The 23,940-nt window shown below is 41.0% G+C and overlaps 2 protein-coding genes across 6 annotated transcripts; one reads left to right on the top strand and one right to left on the bottom strand.

Annotated features, from left to right (window-relative positions):
- Window positions 1–250: 250 nt before the first annotated feature.
- On the bottom strand, window positions 251–15,620 carry pop5 (POP5 homolog, ribonuclease P/MRP subunit). 4 transcript variants are annotated; one of them, XM_061816469.1, is made up of 6 exons: window positions 15,519–15,587; window positions 14,880–14,933; window positions 14,659–14,801; window positions 11,270–11,419; window positions 11,031–11,114; window positions 251–584 (listed from the first exon to the last, which is right to left on the bottom strand). In XM_061816469.1, exons 2-6 carry the CDS (start codon window positions 14,897–14,899, stop codon window positions 541–543), a joined length of 441 nt encoding a protein of 146 aa, XP_061672453.1. In that variant the 5' UTR covers window positions 14,900–14,933; window positions 15,519–15,587; the 3' UTR covers window positions 251–540. The 4 variants fall into 4 exon arrangements, with proteins under 4 accessions (XP_061672453.1, XP_061672451.1, XP_061672450.1 ...); XM_061816467.1 differs by lacking the exon at window positions 251–584 and adding an exon at window positions 5,220–9,294 and having other exon boundaries at window positions 14,698–14,801; window positions 15,519–15,620; XM_061816466.1 differs by lacking the exon at window positions 251–584 and adding an exon at window positions 9,084–9,294 and having other exon boundaries at window positions 15,519–15,588.
- unc119.1 (unc-119 homolog 1) lies at window positions 15,276–22,130 on the top strand. Of its 2 annotated transcripts, XM_061816465.1 has the most exons (6): window positions 15,276–15,636; window positions 16,424–16,537; window positions 19,410–19,518; window positions 19,598–19,638; window positions 19,718–19,770; window positions 19,873–22,130. In XM_061816465.1, exons 1-6 carry the CDS (start codon window positions 15,402–15,404, stop codon window positions 20,017–20,019), a joined length of 699 nt encoding a protein of 232 aa, XP_061672449.1. In that variant the 5' UTR covers window positions 15,276–15,401; the 3' UTR covers window positions 20,020–22,130. The 2 variants fall into 2 exon arrangements, with proteins under 2 accessions (XP_061672449.1, XP_061672447.1); XM_061816463.1 differs by having other exon boundaries at window positions 15,293–15,636; window positions 19,598–19,770.
- Window positions 22,131–23,940: the final 1,810 nt, after the last annotated feature.

The raw sequence follows: 23,940 nt of genomic DNA, 5'->3' as shown, positions 1-23,940 counted from the left end.
ATGTAGTTTTACTTGCCAGAATGACCTCGACTCGAAAATACGTAACAAAGAATTACGAATTTGCTTCTCTTTCTTCGTAATTTGATTGGAAAAATATAGGTCACAGTCTTTGATTGCTGTGTTCTGACAAGGAATTTTCAACGGCGGAGTGCTTAACTTCGTGCGAAGGAGGTTGAATGCGTTTCAAAGTTGAAAACTCAAAACGTAATATGATCGATAATTAAGACGTTGAAATTGCTTTACAATTGGCAATTCGTTTATTACCTTTAGTACGTGGAAGAACCTTCCTGACAATTAAAAGACGATATTCTTTTGAACATCACGACCTACTCTAAACTATCACCTATCAAACTAGTTAAAGCCTTTAATCAGGCTCATCAAAGAACTTCGAAATGAATTGGAACAGTGGTTCAAAACTTTTCGTAAAGAGCAGCACCTAAAAATTATATTTATCTCCAGAAGTACCACCACAATCCTGCACTTTAAAAAGTATACTTCTTTTTCTTTCGGCTTGTCCTGGCGTCGCCACAGCGTGTCATCTTAGATGGACGCATACTTGCTTGGCACAGTTTTATGCCGGATGCCTGGGGAGAGAAGTTTACAGTATTTGGTATTTCCATGCGGTCTCCCATCCAAGTGCTAACGGGGCGAAGCCCGCTTAGCTTCCGAGATCTGATGAGATCGGCGTTTTCAGGGTAGCGTGGCCGTAAGCTTTAAAAGTACATTTGATTCTGTATTGTAAATAACTAAAGTTCGGGACAGCTTTGAACATTAAAATTGTAACTACTTCAAGTATTAAAAAAGTGTTATAAAACTGAAACATGTTGCACCTCAGTTAAATAGGACTGCTTTAGACATTCTGGATTTTGTCGTCTTTCTTGTTGATGCCACTACATTGTGTTGTGTTTGAACAATGTTGTTAACAATTTTGTTGTTGTTTGTTGATAAATTTGTGTCTTTCAACTTCATCTTAAATCGGTTAACCAAATGTATCTGAAACTTCTAAACTTAATTAAGGTTAAATTGGTAAACGTGTTCTTTGGAAGTTTCTTTCATTCAATTTGGCAGTTGATTTGCATGTCCATTGTGAAATTTGTTAAGAGTTGTGCAATCTGTAAATACTACTTTGTTGTAGTTGTTGAAGTACCTCAGAGCTGATCCCTGATTCAGTTCCATATCCACCTTAAATTCTTCTGTCACACCTATGGCACACCTCGCTACTGATCTGCTGCCCTTATACATCTCCTGTAATCTGATGTATTTCTCCACCACAACAGACTTATGCATGCAATACCATAGTTCCTCTTTTGGTAATCTTTCATAGGCTTTCTCTATAGACACACAAAGACACAATATAGCTCCTTCTGACCTGTACTTTTCCACTAGCATGCTTAAGGCAAATAATGCATCTGTGGTACTCTTTGTAGGCATGAAACCATACTGTTGCTCGCAGATACTTTTGTCCGAAGTCTTGTCTCCACTACTCTTTCCCATAGCTTCATTGTGTGGCTTATCAACTTTATTCCTCTATTGTTCCCGCAGCTATGAAAATTGCCTTTGTTCTTAAAAATGGGAACCAGCACACTTTTAATCCATTCTTCAGGCATCTTCTTGCCCGCTAGTATTCTGTTGAACAAGTTGGTCAAAAATTCCACAGCCACCTCTCCAAATTGCTTCCATACCTCCATAGGTATATCATCAGGACCAACTGCCTTTCCATTTTCATCCTCTTTAGTGCCTTTCTAAATTCTCCCTTACTAAACACTGCCACATCCAGGTCCATCACACTTGCCTCTTCTGCTCTTCCTTCATTCATCAACTTCTCAAAGTATTCTTTCCATCTATTTAGCATACGACTGGCACCAGTCAACACATTTCCATCTCTATCCTTAATCACCTGTACCTGCTGCCCATCCTTCCCATCTCTATCACTCTGTCTGGCCAACCTGTAGAGATACTTTTCTCCTTCTTTCGTGTCCAATCTTGTGTACATGTCATTCTGTGCCTCTTGTTTAACCTTCGCCACCTCTACCTTTGCCCTACATCACATCTCAATATATTCCTTTTGCCTCTCCTCAGTCCTCTCAGTGTCCCACTTCTTCACTAACCTCTTCCCTTGGATGACTTCCTGTATTTTGGGGTTCCACTACCAAGTCTCCTCCTCCCCTTTCCTACCAGAAAACACACCACATACTCTCCTGCCTCTCTCTCGCTCTCTGATCACGTTGGCTGTAGTAGTCCAGTCTTCCGGGAGCTCCCCCTGTCCATCAAGACCCTGTCTCACCTCTTTCCGAAAGGCCACACAACATTCTTCCTTTCTCAGTTTCAACCACATGGTTCTCTGCTCTACCTTTGTCCTCCTAATCTTGCTCCCCACTACCAGAGTTATTCTACTCTCATCCTATGCTGTCGAGCTACACTCTCCCCTACCACTACTTTACAGTCAGTAACCTTCTGATTGCATCATCTGCACAAAATATAATCCACCTGAGTGCTTCTAGCTCTGCTCTTGAAGCTCACCCTATCTTCCTGCTTCTTCTGGAAAAAAAAAATGTCCACTACTGCCATTTCCATCCTTTTTGCAAAGTCAACCATCATCTGTCTCTCAAAGTTCCTTTCCAGGATGCTATACATACAGTTGGAATTTTTGTTTTATCATGCATTTGTTTCTATTATTCTTGCCCGAATCATTTTCTTTTCGAGTGGCTGTGTGACCCAGCGACACCTGGAAAGGTGATGCCCCCCTGCTGACTTCAAGCAGATACTCCTGAACACCATAAACATGCTTTAAATCGGATGTCCTTCTAATCTCTAGCAGGTTTATCAGGACACCGCTGAAGTTTTGAAGAAATGTTTACTTTAGTGTTTGTGTTGATGTTGGTGTTGCCATCTGTTTCACCATTTGTGGTTAGTGAATTTCTTCTTCTGCTTCTTTTCCTTTCTGCTTGTCCCGTTAGGGGTCGCCACAGCGTGTCATCTTTTGCCATCTTAGCCTATCTCCTGCATCTTCCTCTCTAACCCCAACTGCCCTCATGTCTTCCCTCACCACATCCATAAACCTTCTCTTTGGTCTTCCTCTCGCTCTTTTGCCTGGGAGCTCCATCCTCAGCATCCTTCTACCAATATACTCACTCTCTCGCCTCTGAACATGTCCAAACCATCGAAGTCTGCTCTCTCGAATCTTGTCTCCAAAACATCCAGCTTTGGCTGTCCCTCGAATGAGCTCATTTCTAATCCTATCCAACCTGGTCACTCCGAGCGAGAACCTCAACATCTTCATTTCTGCCACCTCCAGTTCAGCTTCCTGTTGTTTCTTCAGTGCCACCGTCTCTAATCCGTACATCATGGCCGGCCTCACCACTGTTTTGTAAACTTTGCCCTTCATCCTAGCAGACACTCTTCTGTCACATAACACACCAGACACCTTTCGCCAGCTGTTCCAACCTGCTTGGACCCGTTTCTTCAATTCCTGACCACACTCTCCATTGCTCTGTATTGTTGACCCCAAGTATTTGAAGTCATCCACTCTCGCTATCTCTTCTCCCTGTAGCCTCACTCTTCCCCCTCTACTTTTCTCATTCACGCACATATATTCTGTTTTACTTAGGCTAATCTTCATTCCTCTCTTTTCCAGTGCATGTCTCCATCTTTCCAATTGTTCCTCTGCATGCTCCCTGCTTTCACTGCATATCACAATATCATCTGCGAACATCATGGTCCAAGGGGATTCCAGTCTAACCTCATCTGTCAGCCTATCCATTACCACTGCAAACAGGAAGGGGCTCAGAGCTGATCCCTGATGCAGTCCCACCTCCACCTTAAATTCCTCTGTCACACCTAAGGCACACCTCACCATTGTTCTGCTGCCATCATACATGTCCTGTACTATTTTAACATACTTCTCTGCCACACCAGACTTACGCATGCAGTACCACAGTTCCTCTCTTGGTACTCTGTCATAGGCTTTCTCTAGATCCACAAAGACACAATGTAGCTCCTTCTGACCTTCTCTGTACTTTTCCACAAGCATCCTCAAGGCAAATAATGCATCTGTGGTACTCTTTCTAGGCATGAAACCATACTGTTGCTCGTCGATACTTACTTCTGTCCTGAGTCTAGCCTCCACTACTCTTTCCCATAACTTCATTGTGTGGCTCATCAACTTTATTCCTCTATAGTTCCCACAGCTCTGAACATCCCCTTTGTTCTTAAAAATGGGAACTAGAACACTTTTTCTCCATTCTTCAGGCATCTTTTCGCCCGCTAGTATTCTGTTGAATAAGTTGGTCAAAAACTCCACAGCCATCTCTCCAAATTGCTTCCATACCTCTACCGGTATGTCATCAGGACCAACTGCCTTCCCATTTTTCATCCTTTGTAGTGCCTTTCTGACTTCCCCCTTAGTAATCATTTCCACTTCCTGGTCCTTCACTCTTGCCTCTTCAACTCTTCCTTCTCTCTCATTTTCTTCATTCATCAACTTCTCAAAGTATTCTTTCCATCTATTTAGTACACTACCGGCACCAGTCAACACATTTCCATCTCTATCCTTAATCACCCTGACCTGCTGCACATCCTTCCCATCTCTATCCCTCTGTCTGGCCAACCTGTAGAGATCCTTTTCTCCTTCTTTCGTGTCCAACCTGGTGTACATGTCTTCATATGCCTCTTGTTTAGCCTTTGCCACCTCTACCTTTGCCCTACGTCGCATCTCGATGTACTCCTTTCGCCTCTCCTCAGTCCTCTCAGTATCCCACTTCTTCTTCGCTAATCTCTTTCCTTGTATGACTCCCTGTATTTTGGGGTTCCACCACCAAGTCTCCTTCTCCCCTTTCCTACCAGATGACACACCAAGTACTCTCCTGCCTGTCTCTCTGATCACCTTGGCTGTCGTCGTCCAGTCTTCCGGGAGCTTCGGTTGTCCATCGAGAGCCTGTCTCACCTCTTTCCGAAAGGCCGCACAACATTCTTCCTTTCTCAGCTTCCACCACATGGTTCTCTGCTCTACCTTTGTCTTCTTAATCTTCCTACCCACCACCAGAATCATCTTACATACTACCATCCTATGCTGTCGAGCTACACTCTCCCCTACCACTACTTTACAGTCAGTAACCTCCTTCAGATTACATCGTCTGCACAAAATATAATCTACCTGCGTGGTTCTACCTCCGCTCTTGTAGGTCACTATATGTTCCTCCCTCTTCTGGAAATAAGTGTTCACTACAGCCATCTCCATCCTTTTTGCAAAGTCCACCACCATCTGCCCTTCAAAGTTCCTTTCCTGGATGCCGTACTTACCCATCACTTCTTCATCGCCCCTGTTTCCTTTACCAATATGTCCATTACAATCTGCACCAATCACAACTCTCTCGCTGTCTGGGATGCTCAGAACTACTTCATCTAGTTCCTTCCAGAATTTCTCTTTCAACTCTAGGTCACATCCTACCTGTGGTGCATAGCCGCTAACCACATTATACATAACACCCTCAATTTCAAATTTTAGTCTCATCACTCATTCTGATACTCTTTTCACCTCCAAGACATTCTTAGCCAGCTCTTCCTTTAAAATAACCCCTACTCCATTTCTCTTCCCATCTACTCCGTGGTAGAATAATTTAAACCCTGCTCCCAAACTTCTAGCCTTACTACCTTTCCACCTGCTCTCTTGGATGCACAGAATATCAACCTTTCTCCTAATCATCATGTCAACCAACTCCTGAGCTTTTCCTGTCATAGTCCCAACATTCAAAGTCCCTACACTCAGTTGTAGGCTCTGTGCATTCCTCTTTTTCTTCTGACGCTGGATCCGGTTTCCTCCTCTTCTTTGTCTTCGACCCACAGTAGCTGAATTTCCACCGACGCCCTGCAGGTTAGCAGTGCCGGGGGCGGGCGTTGTTACCCCGGGCCACAACCGATCCGGTATGGGATTCTTTAGATGAACGCTCATATTTGTTTGGCACAGTTTTTATGCCGGATGCCCTTCCTGACGCAACCGTCTGCATTTATCCGGGCTTGGGACCGGCCTACAGATTGCACTGGTTTGTGCCCCCATAGGGCTGCATTTGTAGTTAGTAGTAGTAGTAGTAGTTGTAGTTAGTGAATTTAATTCTCTTAAATCTAATTCTGATTCAGATGTTCAAAAGTCCAGGGTCTCAGTTGTTGTATTTTATTATTCATAATGCCCAACATATTTTCAGTGGGAGATAGATTGGAACTGCAGGCAGGCCAATCTAGTTCCTGCACTCTTTTCCTACCAAGCCACACTATTGTAACACATGCAGAACGTGATTTGGTAATGTCGTGCTGAAATAAGCTGGGGATTCGTGTAAAAGACATTGGTTGATTGGCACCACATGTTTCTCCAAAACCTGCATGTACCTTTCAGCAATAATCGGACCTTCACAGATGTGTAAGTTACCTATGCCATTGGCACTAACACAACCCCATTCCATCACAGATGCCATTTTTTTAAAACTTTGGATCCATAAGAGCCCAGATGGTTCTTTCCCTCTTTGGTCGTCCACAATTTCCAAGAACAATTTAATATGTGGAGTTGTCGGGCCACAGAACACTTTATCCACTTTGGATCACTCCATCTTAGATGAGGTTTAGCCCAGAGAAGCTGGTGTTGTTGATAAATGGCTTTTGCTTTGGATAGTAAGGTTTTAAAATTGCATTTACGGATTTAACGACAAACTGTATTGACTGACATTGGTTTTTGGAACAGTGGATGACTGGTTAGGGCCAGTGCCTCAATAGTTCAGAGGGCTGGGGTTCAAAACCCGGTCCCCCCCTTTGTGGAGTTTGCTTTTTCTCCCCTACGTGAGTTTTCTCCAGCCACTCCAGTTTCCTCCCACATCCCCAAAAAACATGCATTGTACGTCAAATGGAGACCCTAAATTGTCTGTAGGTGTGAATGTGAGTGGGAGTGGTTGTTTGTTAATATGTGCCTTGCAATTGGCTTACAAACAGTCCAAGATGTACCTCCTGCCCAAAGATAGCTAGAATAGGCTCCAGCACTCGCACAACGCCTGTGAGGACGTGGCTTGGAAAATAGTTGTTTGCTTTTTAAGCATTCTTGAGCCCATGTGGTGATATCCTTACAAATTGAGGATTTTTTTTGATACAGTGCTGACTGAGGGGTCGAAGGTCACAGGCATTCATGTTGGCTCGCGCCCTTGCTGCTTACATGCAGGGATTTCTCCAGATTCTCTGAAGCTTTTATTAGAGACCGTAGGTGATGATGTTCCTAAATTCCTTACAATTGTACATTGATGAACTTCTTTTCTTTTCAACTTTTCCCATAAGGGGTCACCACAGCGTGTCATCTTTTTCCATCTAAGCCCATCTCGTGTATCTTCTCTCTCACACCCACTTTCCTCATGTCTTCCCTCACAACATCAATCAACCTTTACTTTGGTCTTCCTCTCGCTGGTTTGCCTGGCAGCTCCATCTTCAGCACCCTTCTACCAATACCCTCAGTCTTTCGCCTCTGGAGATTTTCAAACCATCGAAGTCTACACTCTCAAACCCCGTCTCCAAAACATCCAACTTGAGCTGTCCCTCTAATGAGCTCATTTCTAATCCTATCCAACCTGCTCACTCCAAGCGAGAACCTCAACATCTTCATTTCTGCCACCTCCAGTTCTGCTTCCTGTTGGTTGTCTCTTCAGTGCCACCGTCTCTAATCCGTACATGATGGCCGGGCTCTCCACTGTTTTATAAACTTTGCCCTTCATCCTAGCAGAGACTCTTCTGTCACATAACACACCAGACAGCTTCCGCCAGCTGTTCCAACCTGCTTGGACCCGTTTCTTCACTTCCTTACCACACTCACTATTGCTCTGGATTGTTGACCCCAAGTATTTGAAGTCATCCACCCTCGCTATCTTTTCTCCCTGTAGCCTCACTCTTTCCCATCCACGCGCATATTCTGTTTTACAGTTTTTCAGCTAATCTTCATTCCTCTCTGTTCCAGTGGATGCCTCCATCTTTCTCATTGTTCCTCCACCTGCTCCCTGCTTACACTGTAGATCACAATGTCATCTACAAACATCATGTTCCAAGGGGATTCCAGTCTAACCTCATCTGTCACACTATCCATTACCACAGCGAACAGGAAGGGGCTCAGAGCTGATCCCTGATGCAATCTCACCTTCACCTTAAATTCTTCTGTTACGCCTACGGCACACCTCACCACTGTTCTGCTGCCCTCATCCATGTCCTGCACTATTCTGACAGTTCTCCACCACACCAGACTTCCACATGCAGTACCACAGTTCCTCTCTTGGTACTTTGTCATAGGTTTTCTCTCGATCCACAAAGACAACAATGTAGCTCCTTCTGAGGAACATTGAAAACTGTTCAACACTTTTCTTATGCACTTTTTCCACTATGAGGTGAAATTTGCCTCATCTTTGCTTGTGAATGACTGAACAATTCACAGAAGTTCCTTTTATCCCAATCATGGCACCCACCTGTTCCCAAATATCCTGTTCACCTGTGGGAAGTTCTAAGCAGGTGTTTGACGAGCATTCCCCAACTTTCTCAGTATTTTATGCCACCTATCACAGCTTTTTTTAAATGTGTTGCAGCCATAAAATTCGAAGATGATTATATGCTAAAAACAATAAATTTATCAGTTTGAACATTAAATGTCTTTGTAGTGTGTTCAATTAATTATAGTTTCAACATTATATGCAAATCATTGTATTTTGTTGAACACAATGCCCCAACTTTATTGGAATATTGTTTGTACATACACACAAATTCCTTTTCGTCTGTGTAGCATTAGTGCCATGGATAACACACTTTGAGACTCACTAAATGGGTATAAAATGTGAGCCAAAGGTCTTCTCATTCAAGATGATTGACCACTCAAATGTCAAATCTGGATGGAGAAAAATGGCATTGTACAGAAACAAAACTATTACAGAATATTCTCCCACAAAAACCGGCACAGTAAGAATCTGTAAACAAAAGACCGCATTTTTATTTCCTTGTCTTTATTTGTTGCTGTGTGTTGACCACATTCACCTGATTTGTAGTGTAGCTTTATAAAAATATACTCTCAAAATATAAAAAAAACAACATCCAGCAAATAACATTTTTCATTTTATTTGACAAAAAAATGCAGCACAAGACATGATAAAAATGAACAAAAGTCATTAAAGTGTGATCAGTGTTCCTCAGATTACACTTCGTCTTCATCATCATCATTCTCTGGTTCATCTTCAAATGCCCCTTGTATTATGGAGCAACTTAGGATAGCTCTGCGAATCTGTTTTTCTTCTTCTGCAATTGAGAAAAAAAACCTCAATTTTCTTTTAACAATGTTTAAACCACAGGTGCTTCTTTCTAAAAACATTTCAGGGGTTGTAAACACTTGGGTTTAAATATTTTTTAATTCAGGGTTTTGTAAAACTACAAATAGGGTCAAGAACTTGTGCTGCAAACAATATCATTGCAATTGATATAAAATTCTGAATAACAGTGGATGGTATAAATGCACTTGTTGTCTGATATCATACAGTCAAATTACTAATACGTTGCATAGGAATGTACAATCCTATAATTCCTTCTATTTTTGTTTCTCCACTTTGTTTAATATCATCAAACATATGTAAATTCATATAGATAACCCAAATAAACTGAAAATGCTGTTTTGAAATGGTGTTTTAGATTATGAAGGGGCCCTGTGTGAAAGTAATGGCACCCTAAACCTGGTTCATTCTCAGCAACAACTGAAATCACAAATGATAGGGAAAAAGTGTTGAACAAAAGCCTTTGTTTTGAATTAAAACTTGATGATGGCACCTGGAAGGAGAAACTACTCACATGCATTGCGCTTGTGTGATTTTCGATTTCCTCCACACGAGCCGTCCGAGCTTCCTGTATGGACCTTGAGTTCCCGTTCGGTCCATAGATTTTAAATTGGATTCCAGTCATGTATTGGCAGAACCATTATTATTTTTATTATTATTAAACCTGTCCTATTCTGCTGTGTTACCTTGCAGAATGGTGGATCTCTCTGCTTTTGTGCTGAAATAGTTTAGCTGTGCAAAGACGGAAACAAACATGGAGAATAAAGAGCTTGAAATAGTGCCTCTGGTTGTTTTTTTCCCCTACAATACCACTGCCACCTTGTGGTTATTTAAAAAAAAAAAGACCTGTAGCCTACACTTTTTATTCCTAATTGTGTTTCTAAGTTTACATACCCTGGCAGAATTTGTGAAGTATTGATTTTTTTTATTTTTATTTTTTACTTATGAGTGAACAACAACCATCATTAATTTCTTTATGGTTATGTTTTGTTTGATGATAATGCTGGACTGTTTAGTATCAGTCTTATTAAAATAAATGTTTTGTTTTTTTCCCCTGTTCTTGTGTTGAATTGTACACACCTGACAAATTCTGTCTGGGTAAATCAAACCTATAGCCCAACTGTGTTTTCGCATCTACTCAATAAAAGTGGGGCTATGAATTTCAAAATAAGAGCTAATAATTAAAAAGAAATACGCATTCAAATAAGGTGCTCAACTTCAGAATAATTTATTGTAAAAAAAAAAACCTAAAGATAATATTTTAGGTTTTGATCATATGGGTAGACACAAAATTACGGTACTTTTTCCACATGGGACCAGTTTTTTTTTTTTTTTTTTGGTACTCAAACATTAAAAACAAGCATTTCAAACTTTTTTTGGAAGCGGGGGGTCTCTAAATAAATGCAATCACTGGCCATCACTGATTAATAAATTAAAAGTTTTATTTCTTAGATATTTACATTGGTTTGATGATCTTGGACATTAAAGAGGGTAATCCATGCAAAAATACATATAAGAATTTGAGAAGAGGGCCAACAATACTTTTTCACAGAAATGTATTTAGCAGATGTATCACAAGTGATAGGATCTTAGTCTCGAATGTTGTGACTCAAACATTAAAAACAAATATTCCAAATGATAAAATTAACTTCATTTACAAACTATTATCATGCTTATCTTAGCCAAGCCTTAAATGACAATACTTACCCTCATTTTTACAATCGGGGAGCATTCGATAGAGTTGCCGTGTGTTGTATCGTACCAGAAACTTCTGACAAGTTCTGATTGTTCCTTATAAAATATCAAATGGAGTTAATGAATAGAGTGAAAGGGCTCCAAATTTAAATGATTTAGCATATACAGTACTTCAAGTCTAAAAGGAATGAACATTTATGGAAAATATGTTTATTAAACAAATCTGAAATACAAGATGACGCTGTTCTTACCTCCTACATGCAGACAGTTGAGAAAACATTGTATTTTCTGGTAGCGGGTTTCAATACTGGTGATGAATGGCAACGCTGACCACAGCAGTTTGTAGCTTCTTTTAGGGAAACGCAGGAATACCATTCCTGTTTGGGTATTCAGGTATTTCACTGAAAAGAAAATAGTACATAATCATCTGGTTACCAAAATTACAAAATGGAAAGAAATGTACAGAAAAGGTGAAACAAACTCTGAACCAAATTTACTACCAATGAAATGTATGTACAGTAAGTGAAACACAGCCGGGGAAATAAATAATGAAAGTAGGTTTTATCACACCATGCATCTCTACTGGTCACCAGAAGCGGTTTCAGTACTTCCATGTGTTCGACCAGCACGAGAGCTTCGCGTTTGAACACCCATTCGCTTTCACACTAGTGGGCCGAGCAACCTTTTAAGGAGTTTAGCAGATTAAGTTGGGTGAATGGTGACAAAACTACTATATGGACTGCAGACACTGGCTGAATGGCTATTTTGTCTTTCCAAAAGCAGCTTCTTTAAAAGCCAAGGAACGAACCGTGATGCCGAGTTGTTCATGGCAGCAATGGGCAATTAATTTTTGCAAGGGCCCACACGAGAATCCAGAATTATGTCAGAGGGATGCACCATTGATAACTAGAAGTTAATTCTCAAGTTTGTCCCATTGTAAAATACAGTAACTTCTATATTTTGAATAGCTGGTATTGGTAATTGGAATAAAAGTGTCAATTTTTATACAACTAGCCTATGTGAAATTGTGGTGTACTTGTCAAATAAAAACTAACTAACTTTCTTTCAGTTTATCCCATTAGGGGTCGCCACAGCGTGTAATCTCAGATGAACACTCATTTGTTTGGCACAGTTTTTACGCTAGATGCCCTTCCTGACGGAACCCCTCTTGGGGAGTGGAGGCCCAGTGAGAAACGAACTCATGAGCCCTGGTTTACCAAACCAATGCTCTAATCACTGAGCTATGGGGCCCAATGGGTTTGAACTGAACAAGGGCGTTGAAATCGGGCTGAATGTCTGAGGTGCCTATGCAAAGGACAGCTGAGAGGTGGTAATCAGTGAAAGAGGACCTTTGTTTGGATTTCTTGAACTTCATCCTCGAGAATGTCTGTTCACTTACGCAATTTGATCCAAAGAGGAATAGAATCTTCTGAGCATCCCTTCTCAGGTGTGGAAAGTTCTTCTCTTTGAGGGAAGTGTCAAAATCCACCAGTGAGACTGATCTCCGGGAATATCAGTGCCACAGAGTCCAACAAGCACCCGTTAACAAACTTCGTTTAAAAAAAAAAAAAAAAAAAAAAACACCTTATTTTTTGGGCTACTTTGTTAGAAATGACACAACTTGTCCTGAGAGCAGCATTTCTGGGGGTGTGAACTCATTTCCGTCACTTGTATCTGGGATCTTGTTCTTTCGGTCACGACCCACACCTCATGCCCATAGGTGAGGGTAGGAACGTAGATCGACTGGTAAATTGAGAGCTTCGCCTATCGACTTAGCTCCCTCTTTACAACGGACCGATACAAAGATGCGGACTTTGCAGACACTGCATTGATCAGTCTGTCAATCTCCCGCTCTGTTCTTCCCTCACTCGTGAACAAGACCCCAAGATACTTGAACTCCTCCGCTTGGGGAAGGATCTCATCCCCAACCTGGAGAGGGTACATCAACTTTTCTAACTGAGGACCATAGTCTCGGATTTGGAGGTACTGATTCGCATCGCAGCAGAGTGTGAACTCGGTCCAACTCTCACCGGAAACAAGTCCGACTTATTGCCGGCAATGCGGACCAAACTCTGACAGAAGTCGTACAGGGACCGAACAGCTCGTATCAGGGGGTTCTGTACCCCATACTCCCGAAGAACCCGCCATAGGATTCCCCGAGGGCCAAGGTCGAATGCCTTCTCCAAGGCCACAAAACACATATAGACTGGTTGGGCGAACTCGCATGCACCCTCGAGGACCCTGCCGAGGGTGTAGAGCTGGTCCACAGCCAGGACGAAAACCACATTGCTCCTCCTGAATCAGAGACTCGACTTACCGACGGACCCTTCTCTCCTGTACCCCTGAGTAGACCTTACAAGGGAGGCTGAGGAGTGTGATCCCTCTATAGTTGGAACACACCCTCTGGTCACCCTTTTTGAAAAGGGGACCGCCACCCCAGTCTGCCAATCCAGAGGCACTGTCCCCGATGTCCGCGCGATGTTGCAGAGGCGTGTCAACCAGGGCAGCCCCACAACATCCAGAGCCTTTAGAAACTCCAGGCGAATCTCATACACCCCCTGGGGCCATGCCACGAGCTTTTTAACCACCTCGGTGACATCAAACCCAGAGATGGAAGAGCCCCGCCTCAGAGCACCCAGACTCAGCTCCCTCGTGAGAAGGCATGTTGGTGGAATTCAGGAGGTCTTCGAAGTATTCTCCGCACTGACTCACAACATCCCGAGTTGAGTTTAGCAGCGCCCCGTCCCCATTATACTCAGTCTGTCGAACTCCCCCTCCATTCTTCCCTCACTCACGAACAAGACCCCAAAATACTTAAACTCCTCCACTTGGGGCAGCATCCCATCCCCGACCGGAGAGGGCACGCTACCCTTTTCCGACTAAGGACCATGGTCTCAAATTTGGAGGTGCTGATTCTCACAGCAACCTATGTACTACAAATTAAGCCCAAGGATTTAAGTTTGATTTCTGTAAAGAAGTACTTGGCAGTTCACGTCTTGTTGAAAACACACCATTCATTAACCTTTCTTTTCTTGCCGTGAACTGACGGGTTGAGGGTAACCTAGCAACTACCACTTGCTGGTGCTTACCTGCCCTCACTGCTCTCACATCCGTCCCCACGTAAGTAAATGGGAACGTACAGCTTTTCAAAATAAAATCAACACAGATTTATTGCACGCACGGCATTCAGATTTTTTCCCCAAATGTACAGTATTTTCTCATTTATGATCTGGCCGGATGTGGCGCGCAGGCTGTAAAATGCCTAGGAGTCCACATCGTAATTTTAAGTCCACATTTCATTATAAACATCCCGGAACAAATCAATCAACGCTTTTCTATTTATCAAAACACTAAATGGTACGGAAAGTGAACGGATGGATTAAAATACCAGTTGCTAAACCTGTCACTGTGAATAAAACTATGTGTATGCGTTTGACGTAACCAAGGTGCATTTTAAGGTGATCCTGAAATTTCAACGAAATTATGTTCATTTTCCTCGAGTAGTTTAAATGCTGGCTGGGAAACACTGATCGGATACAGAATGCTTGACCTTGATCTGCCTTGCTCTTTGTCTATATTAAATTTAATATTGGTTTTAATACAAGTCGTTTTCTAACAAAGTAAATCGAAGAAAGTTTACCACAGAATCTAATGCTGCACATCGCCGCCCCGTAGTCACCGTGTATGCGGGACACCGCTTCTTTCACCGCCGCGGCGATAGCTCCGTCATTCAGGAACAAGAGCCTACTCCTGTCAGACACGTTGATCTCACATAGCAAATACCTGTCAAACAAACAGTTTCAGAAACGGACAACGAAGACAAACTTTTGCAGAATACATAAGTGACTTTACGCAGTTCACCTCGATTTAACTCTCACCATCCTTGCTCATTTCTTCTTCGATGAACGCCAGATTCTGTCAACAAAAGCAAATCTAAGCTAGCATCGCGAGTTTCGTTAGCGCCGCGTGCTGGCCATGTATGATACTGATAAACAGTAGCTGACTTCATTTTGTTATTTATGAGCTTTTCTTTCTTGGGAGGAATACAATTTCGCTGAGACTAGTGTTGAAGATTCAATAAAGAGTATTCGCTGGCATAGTAAACGCCGATGTAATACAACCAATTGAAGGAAGTAATGACCCACCCGGTTAAAATAAAACGGGCGGTCCTGGGCCACAAATCACTCATGCCCATTTGGTAACTATGACAACGCACATCTAGCCAACCACAGTTCTACTTTTCCGTCACCCATACACGCTTTACGCCATCTTGAAATTCCAGCCGCAATTTGTCCAAGGCGCTCTCAAATAAAAAGCACATTATCTCTTCCCCCCCCCCCCCCATACGCTCCCTTCTAGCTCCATTTATCCACGGTGCCTGACATGCACGGTTCTCGGAACAAAACGGCGCCGACAGTCGGAAAGGGACACACTGACGCAGATACCGGCACAGAGTCAAACCGGAGAGAAAGAAAAGCTGGAGGAGGTATGTTAAAGAACCTGAAGTCAAGGCGCAGTCAAACGGATAAGTGGCCCGTGGTAACAGAAGATGAACTTCGGGCGCTCGGAGAGGATATTTCACCGGATCATGTCCTGGGACTGCGGGCTGTCACGGAGGGTACGTGAACGGTAGCTTGAATGGCCTAAATAAATCGAGAGAAGTCAAAGGCCACTTGTTTGTTGTTTGTGGTGTATGCTAAGCGATGGGTATGCTAGGGGACGAGTGTCTTGGTTTGCTCTCTCCCTCGCAGGTGCACAATGGGAACGAGGGACTTTTATTCAGTAGATTCTTAGTTTGCACTGTCTTGGCCTTTTTGGGTAAAATAATTACCTCGAAATAGCTCTTAAATTTTAATATGGTGTTGGGATTTGATAGTTGCCAATATATTGGGTAATCCTTTCATGATTAAACGTTGGTTGTTATTGATTTTAAACGTGTAAATATTTTAATCGACGAACTCTTACACAGTGGGCACCTGGAACTGTGCATATTTCTCCCCTTAGTGACACTACCTGACTCACTATGACTCCAACCACGGGGTCTGTCATCGGAGCCTCAGCCAATGTTAAATGCCTTTCATTGTTTTGGCCGTTTCCTGCACTAGACAACAATGGTGTTACTTCCCTCCTCAATAGGGGTGCTTGGTTCAAGAGCTGTTTGTCTGTACTTTGTAATTGTGTTTCTTAATCCAGTGCCCAAAGAAGGAGAAAACCGTTGTGAGTGACAGCACGGGACAAATTTACTGTGTTTATTCATAGTATATATGTTATATGAAGTCTTCATATAACAATTTAAGTAGAATTTTAAAAAATATGTACAATTACAAATATATGTGCTCAAAGACCTTTTGTAAAGTCACACATACCTTCTCTTGTTTTGACTAATATCCTGTTTGTGATTACAGACTATCTTTGCAAACCTGAAGACAATATCTACAACATTGACTTCACTCGTTTCAAGATCAGAGATCTTGAGACTGGGACAGTACTGTTTGAGATCGCCAAGCCTCCAAACAGCGGTAATTCACCGATTAACATGAGTTGTGTGGATCAGTTTGTGTACGGTCCCTTCCAAAAGCACTGGACCGGCAAGGTCACTTCCTTTGTTTTTGTTGTATACTGAAGACCTTTAGGTTTCATCAGAAGTATATGAAGTTTAGAGTTCCAGCTTTTACTTCATTTCACTTTTTGTTTGAATCCACCCTCTTTACAAGGGAGCAAAACCATTGGAACCAATGTTCCCTCTAAGCTGTGCACTTGTCGCACACTCTCAGCGCAGAGGAAAACAGATCCAGCGCAGTGAACTACAGGCTGATGTCTTTTTTTTTTTTAATTATAAAAACACAGCACCACATGCCGCTCACAAAGAGCTGCTGCTCGGCCACACCGGGCCACACTCTACTTCCTCTTTTACATGACCCTCCCACCCTCTATTTTAAAGGGGTACACTCATAATTACAAACATGTATGTGAATAATCGAAGAAAAAGTGGTGAGATTGGATGAGATTTTCTCTTTTTTTTTGAGTAAAAAAGGTTTGTTCTGAAGCCAAAGTAGAAAGTGCGGGATGGTGTGCAATGTGAAAATTCCACCTTGGCACTGCTTGATTGAGGTTGAATGCACAGACGATACATTGTCCAAAAAGCTAATTCTGTATTTTAAATATAGGAGGCAACATAACATTAACCCTTAAACTGTTTTGAAGCATCATTCAGCTTTCAACGTGCATTGCGAAAGATATTCTTCAAGCAATAATTCAGTTTTACACAAAGAAAAACACGGGGATATCATCGGGTGTTTAAAAAAAAGAATGAAACAAAGTTGGAAGCGACCTTTCAAATTTATAGTTCATAGTTGGCTTGGTATGTATTTGTATTGTAATGTATTTTTTTGTTTGTTGATATTTTCAGTGTAAATTTGCAAAAACACAAAATTGTTCTTAAAAATGTTCTGATGGGAATGTAATCTGAACCTTTGAATGAGCCATGTAACGTCAATAGATGACACTGATTAACCACAGTGTATATGTCTGATGTGGCTCACAGTGGTCAAAAGGAGTGCTGACAGCCTTAGTGTGTTTGCTCAGACACGTAAAAAATTAGAAGGAACATTGATGGGAACAAACATTAAATTAACTTAAAAGTGAATAACATGTCGGTTGTATGGTGGACCGATTGGTTGGAGTGATTGCCTCAGAATTCAGAGGACCAGGGTTCGAATCCCGGCCCCCCATGTGTAAAGTTTGCAAGTTCTCTCGATGCTTGTGTGGGCTTTCTCCGCGTACTCCGGTTTCCTCAACACACGTTGAAAAAACATGCATTAATTGGTTGTTAGTTTCTATGTGTCCTGTGATTGGTTGGAAACTGGTATATGGTTACCCCGCCTCCTGCCCGAAGAAAGCTGGGATAGGTTCTAGTGCTCCCGTAACTCTTCTGAAAGCGGCATAGAAAATGGATTGAGGGATGAAAAAAAAACGTAATATTTGGTGAAATATCTTGTTCGAAGATAGCTGGTATAGGCTCCAGCACTCCAGAAGCAGCCATGCAAGGAAGGCCAAGGCCAAGACATTACCGCCACACTGCTTCTTAGATGACCTTGCATGTTTTGGATCATTAGCGGAGCCTTTCTTTCTCCATACTTTGACCTACCTTTACATCACTTTGGTAGAGGTTAATCTCTGTTCCTTTAGTCCATAAAAGTTTGTTCCAAACCTTTTGTGCCTCATCTCTGTAGTTCTTCAAAATCCTAAATCCAATCTGGCCTTCTGATTCCCCCCGCCCCTCCTGATGAATGGTTTGCATCTTGTGGTATGGCCTGTACATTTTTTTTCTTCTCAAAGTTTTCTTTGCACAGTGGATTGTGATACCTTCACCCTTTGCCTGTGGTGGTTGGCTGTGATGTCACTGACTGTTGTCTTTTGGTGTTTCTTCACAGCTCTCACAATGTTTCTATCAACTGCTGTTGATACCCTTAGCTTACCTGTTCGCTGTTTGTTGCTTAGTACACCTGTAGTTTCTTTTTTTTTCAGGACATTACAAAGTGTTACATTGGCTATGGCCAATGTTTGTGCAGTAGTTCCTGATTTTCCCTCTTCTCCAAGCTGCAGATTGCTTCGCTTTTCTCCAATAGACAGCTCTCTGGTCTTCATGTTTGTTTATCAGCAAATGCATTTTTCAAAGGTGAAATCCAAAGCCCAAAACAAGCAATGTTGAAGCAGTCAATCTAAAAGGCACCTCAGCTATAAGAAACACCCATCAGTCACACGTTCCAATACTTTTGCTCACTTGAAAAGTGGGTGTGTTCAAACTAAAGTTGCTCTGTCTTGAATTTAAAACATCGAGGTGTAAATACAATGAAATATAAGCTTGAATTCTGAATTTTTATCTCATTTTTTTATGTTTTGATCTTGAACCTAAGTATACAACAAAAACAAAGGAATTGACCTTCCCGGTCTAATAACTTTGGAGGGGACTGTATGTACATATGTGGGATTGTCCAGGTCACGAACGGTCATGGCCTTTGCCTCACTTTTTGGGACACAGTATGTGTTTTGTGCATAAAGAGCTTTTTTTTCCCCCTCAAAGTAATTTCTTGTCAATAAGAATAGCTGTTTGTACTTTAGTGAATAATGTAACTTGTTTCAAGTTAACCATTATTTAAACATAGCTGTTTCAAATGGTAAGCTCCCTCTTATTCTCAGAGTAATTGTTAATTGAATATTATAAATTGCCTGTAGGTGTGCATGTGTGTGTAAGTAGATGTTTGTTTAGATGTGCCCGGCGATTGGCTGGCATCCATTGCATGATTCAGTTTTTGTGGCTATTTTCACAAATTGACCGTCATGATCTGTACAATTTTATTTCCTAGCAGCTAAACTCTTTTTGTCTGTCAGGTCCTGTAGAGGCTGAAGAGGGGAGCGGAGATTTTGACGTCAGTGCCGGGCGCTTTGTGAGATATCAGTTTACACCAGCGTTCTTGAAACTACAGACTGTAGGTGCAACGTAAGTACTTTGATCAAAACTTTGTTTCACAAAACTAAGATCACAGCTGAAGTTTGAACTTTTTTCTGTTTGCATGCAGTGTGGAGTTCACCGTTGGCGACCGTCCCATCAACAACTTTCGTATGATTGAAAGACATTACTTTCAAGGACGCCTTCTCAAGAACTTTGACTTTGACTTTGGCTTTTGCATTCCCAACAGCCGTAACACGTGTGAACACATTTATGAGTTTCCACAACTTCCAGATGACCTCAGTAAATCCTATTCTGTATTTGCATGGTACCTAAATAATACCTAATGTTGATTTGACATGTGCATGTTTTAACAGTCCTGTCATTTCTTTCTTCTTTTTCCAGTTCGACAAATGGTGGAGCACCCTTATGAGACCAGATCAGATAGTTTTTACTTTGTGGACAACAAGCTCATCATGCACAACAAGGCAGATTATGCCTACAATGGTGGTCAGTAAAACCTTAAAAAGGACAAACGAGCAACACACCTGAGGGAAGGGATTTGTTGTGTATGAATCCTGTTAATTAGATGTTTTTCTCAAGACAGAAGAATTTTACCTCCATCAGCAGAATCAACAGCCCACATCTGCCATCTGAAGCATTCATGAATTTACAGGGATTTGGGACACTGAGGAAAATTCTGTTAAAGTTTGTTGTATAAGTATCTTGTTTAGGTTTGGGCACTGTTTGCCTTTAGTTTGCGTCTCTGCTGGAAAGGGACAAGCACAGACCGCGAGTGACACAGGTTCTGTTACGACACTATTTGCTTCAGCATTATAGGTTTATTTCACAAGTGACAATTGCTCCTCTTAAGAATAGGAACACTGATTAGAAGATGTAGAGTATTGATTGTGATAGGTCCTTTTCATTCACTCTTAAATATTAGTACAGTGGTACCACTAAATACGAACGTCTCCAGTCACGGAAAATTCAGGTTACGAAACGCCTCCTCCGAAAAATGTCTATAGTTACGAAGGAAATTCAGGATACAAAAGGAGGACAAAAATGGTGCTGGATTCCCCATATTCCACTGAACATAAACATCCTGTATATTGATTTGTGTGGCGTGATAGAGATGCCCTTCCATTGGCTAGCGCCGTAGCATCTTCCTGGCATCCCATTGGCTCGGAGGGATGTCAATCCGTACCTATGATGCTTTTTGATTCCGTTGGACAATCGACTATCACCGAATCACGCTCGCGCTGTCACACACTAACGCACATTGGAAAAGTACAACTTTTTCCTTGTGTTTTTTGCAAGTTTATTCATCTTTCTTCACCATGGCCCCCAAGAAACTTTAGTGGAATTAAGTTGTGTACACGCTCAAGTTTTGTCTCGGCTGTCAAAAGTTTGCCTCCTCCTCCGTCCTCCACGATGCCTTTTGCTTGTCACTCAGCCTTCTCTTTGCATAGTTGCCCAACGCCAAAGGTAAATGAACATATTTTTAAAAATTATTCTCTACATTATGTATTTTTGAATGCTGATTTTTAGCGTGTGTGTGTGTGTGTGTGTGTGTGTGTGTGTGTGTGTGTGTGTGGTGTGTGTGTGTGTGTGTGTGTCTCTTGGGACAGATTACGCTATTTACATGTAAAAGGCATTTCTACCTTACGAAACAACTTTCGGAACGGATTAATTTCGCAAGTAGAGGTACCACAGTATCAGTTTTTCATTGTTGGGATTTTAGTGTGAAATATTTAAAGTGAATGTCCTTGATATATGCTTGATTAATTTATATCCTGGTAGCATAACCATCTTTAAAATAAAAATTATTTGATGACGTCAGGCATTATGTTCATCCATTGCCTGAGTTTTTTTTTTGGGCGGGGGGGTCGAACTGGAATCAAAGTCTGATCATGGTGCATGCCTGAGAGAGTCATGTCTCTTTGTTCGAATGATTTCACTACTATTTGCAAAATTTGAATTTGTTTTCCTATTCTGGCTATACAAAAGTCAGTGTCTATTTTGAACCCAACACTAACTATTCTTGAAATTATTGGTATTGCTTTAAGTTAATAAGAAGATGACAGTTGTGGAAATCCTTCCCTCAGCACAGAATTTTGACTTTTTTTTGTATTGATTGAAACAACTTTTGCCTTTCATCCTGATGGTTTGTGAAAAAAAACTTCTGAATTGTCATTCCCATCTGACAAGATTACAGAGAGTGGTCTTTCATCCAATTTGATGACGGGAATATATTTTATATGCTTTCATGCAGGAATTTGTGTGAAACTGAAAAATGAATCACATTTCATAAACTCACTGAATGATCTAAAATTGTGCAACTATGGTGAAGTGTTAAGCCTTGTTTAGCTCAGTAAAATAGATTGGGATTATGTTTAATTTTGAAACCTGTAGTATTTGTTTAAAAAAAAAACATTACCCCTAATCAAAATCAGAATGTATTATGTTTGGTGATTGTGGTTGAATTACTTTCTAACAGCTCTTGTATTGTAGATGGCAATTAATTGTCAATAAATTAACATGATTAAGTAATTAATTTTTGTATATTAGTCGTAATGTTAAAACTGCTGTAAAAAAATATGGATCCAATTTGTACCACTCTCTTTAAAGTTACAGATAATAAAGGAATTTTGCAATTATGATTCACTTCTTTAAAATGTATTGACTTTAAAATGCCTTTACAAAGTATACTGTCAGGAGTTTTCAACTTTTTAGAGCATCCACTTTGCATTTTAATATGTATCACCATTTCATGAGTATCTACTTCTTGCTCCATTGAAAAGAAGCATATTTATATTTGGTGTATTGTAGAATGGATAAACAAAATCAGCTACAAAAATCTTTTAACGTGACCTTTTTTGTATAATTGTATTAAAATTATAATTTCATCTGTCATACTTTTTTTTTTTTTTTTTTAACCTCTCTTCAGGAGGTAAAAAGTTTGCTCTTTTCGGTTAAGGGCTGGTGAGTTTCTCTTGCACTTTTTCCCTCCTGATGAAGACCTTCGTTGTCCCCTTGCCAGTAGATCCGCGACAAAAATCTTTAACCTGACATTTTTTGTATCATTGTATTAAAATTATAAATAATCATTTCATTTGTCTTTTTTTTTTTTTTTTACGCTGCATGATGTATGGCTGGTTAAAACAGTTTCCTCACAGTTCAAACTTCAAATCCAGCCTTCCTGTCTGGAGTTCTCTGAGTAGATTTTCTGTGGACCTCAGGTTTTCTCACGTTCCAAAAACATGGATGATGCATTAATCGAATACCCTAAATTGTCCTTAAGCGTGAGTGTGAAGTTGTTATAATGTATTATAATATTCAGATGCCTCACCCAAAGTCTGCTGGGATGGGTGTAGGTACACCTCCAACCTTGCTGGGGATAAGTGCTTAAGAGAATAGATGGATGTAAAGATACTTTGTTGAGCCCTGTAAATCGAAGCCATACGTACAGTCCCCTCCAAAAGTATCTGCATTACAAGGGCAATTCATTTATATTTGTTATACTATACTGAAGACATCTGAGATTCAGATCTTAAGATGGCTATGAGAAAAGTTCGGAATTCCAGCTTTTATTTCTTGGTATTTGGATCTATGGATGTTAACTCAATATAGGGCACATTTTGTTTGATTTTAACCCACCCACTTTTAAACTAAGCGAAGGTACTGGAACAAGCGTGATTAACTTAAAGTGAATAACATTTAATATTTGGTGGCATAACCCTTGCAGTGATTGCATCAAGCCTGCGACCCATTGACTTCACCAGACCATTGCATTCTTAATCTGTAATTCTTTTACAGGCCTTTACTGTAGCCTCTTTCAGTTCTTGTTTGTTTCTATGGCTTTATCCTCTCAGGGCAGTTTTACCTCTCCTCTACTCATCTCTATGCATACTCTATTAGGTTACGGGCCGGTGATTTCTACTTCCCCCCCAATGAAGTCCTTTGTTGTCCCCTTGACTGTGGAGGTTGCTTCTGTCATCAACTGCTGTTGATACCCTTGGCCGACCTGTTCAATCTGTTCCTCAGTAAACAAGTACTTTATTTCTTTTTCAGGACATTCTAAATTGTATTGGCTATGCCAGCTGTTAGTGCAACACCTTTGATCCCTCCCCCCTTCTCTGATCTTAAAAACAGCCTGCTTTTCTAAAATAGACCGCTCTCTGGTCTTCATGTTTGCTTTAACAGAAAATTCACAGTTTTCACAGGTGAAACCCAAAGTAAAAATATAAATAACATTTAAAAAAAAAGATAATTTAATTTTAAGCAATTAATATAAAATGCAACATCTGAGCAACAAGTGAGATATTCCTATTCTTTTACTCACATAAGTGGGTGGGTTAAAAGAAAATGTGCTCTCTCCCGAGTTGTTTAACACATCTAGATTGTAAACACCTCGAATAAAAGCTGGAATTCTGTACTTTTGTGTCATAGTCATATTTTGACCTGAAACCC

Source organism: Syngnathoides biaculeatus, chromosome 4 (genome assembly GCF_019802595.1).
Source record: "Syngnathoides biaculeatus isolate LvHL_M chromosome 4, ASM1980259v1, whole genome shotgun sequence".
NCBI classification, from domain to species: domain Eukaryota; kingdom Metazoa; phylum Chordata; class Actinopteri; order Syngnathiformes; family Syngnathidae; genus Syngnathoides; species Syngnathoides biaculeatus.
The sequence above is the reverse complement of the archived record's forward strand: the minus strand, read 5'-3'. Positions and strand labels throughout refer to the sequence as shown.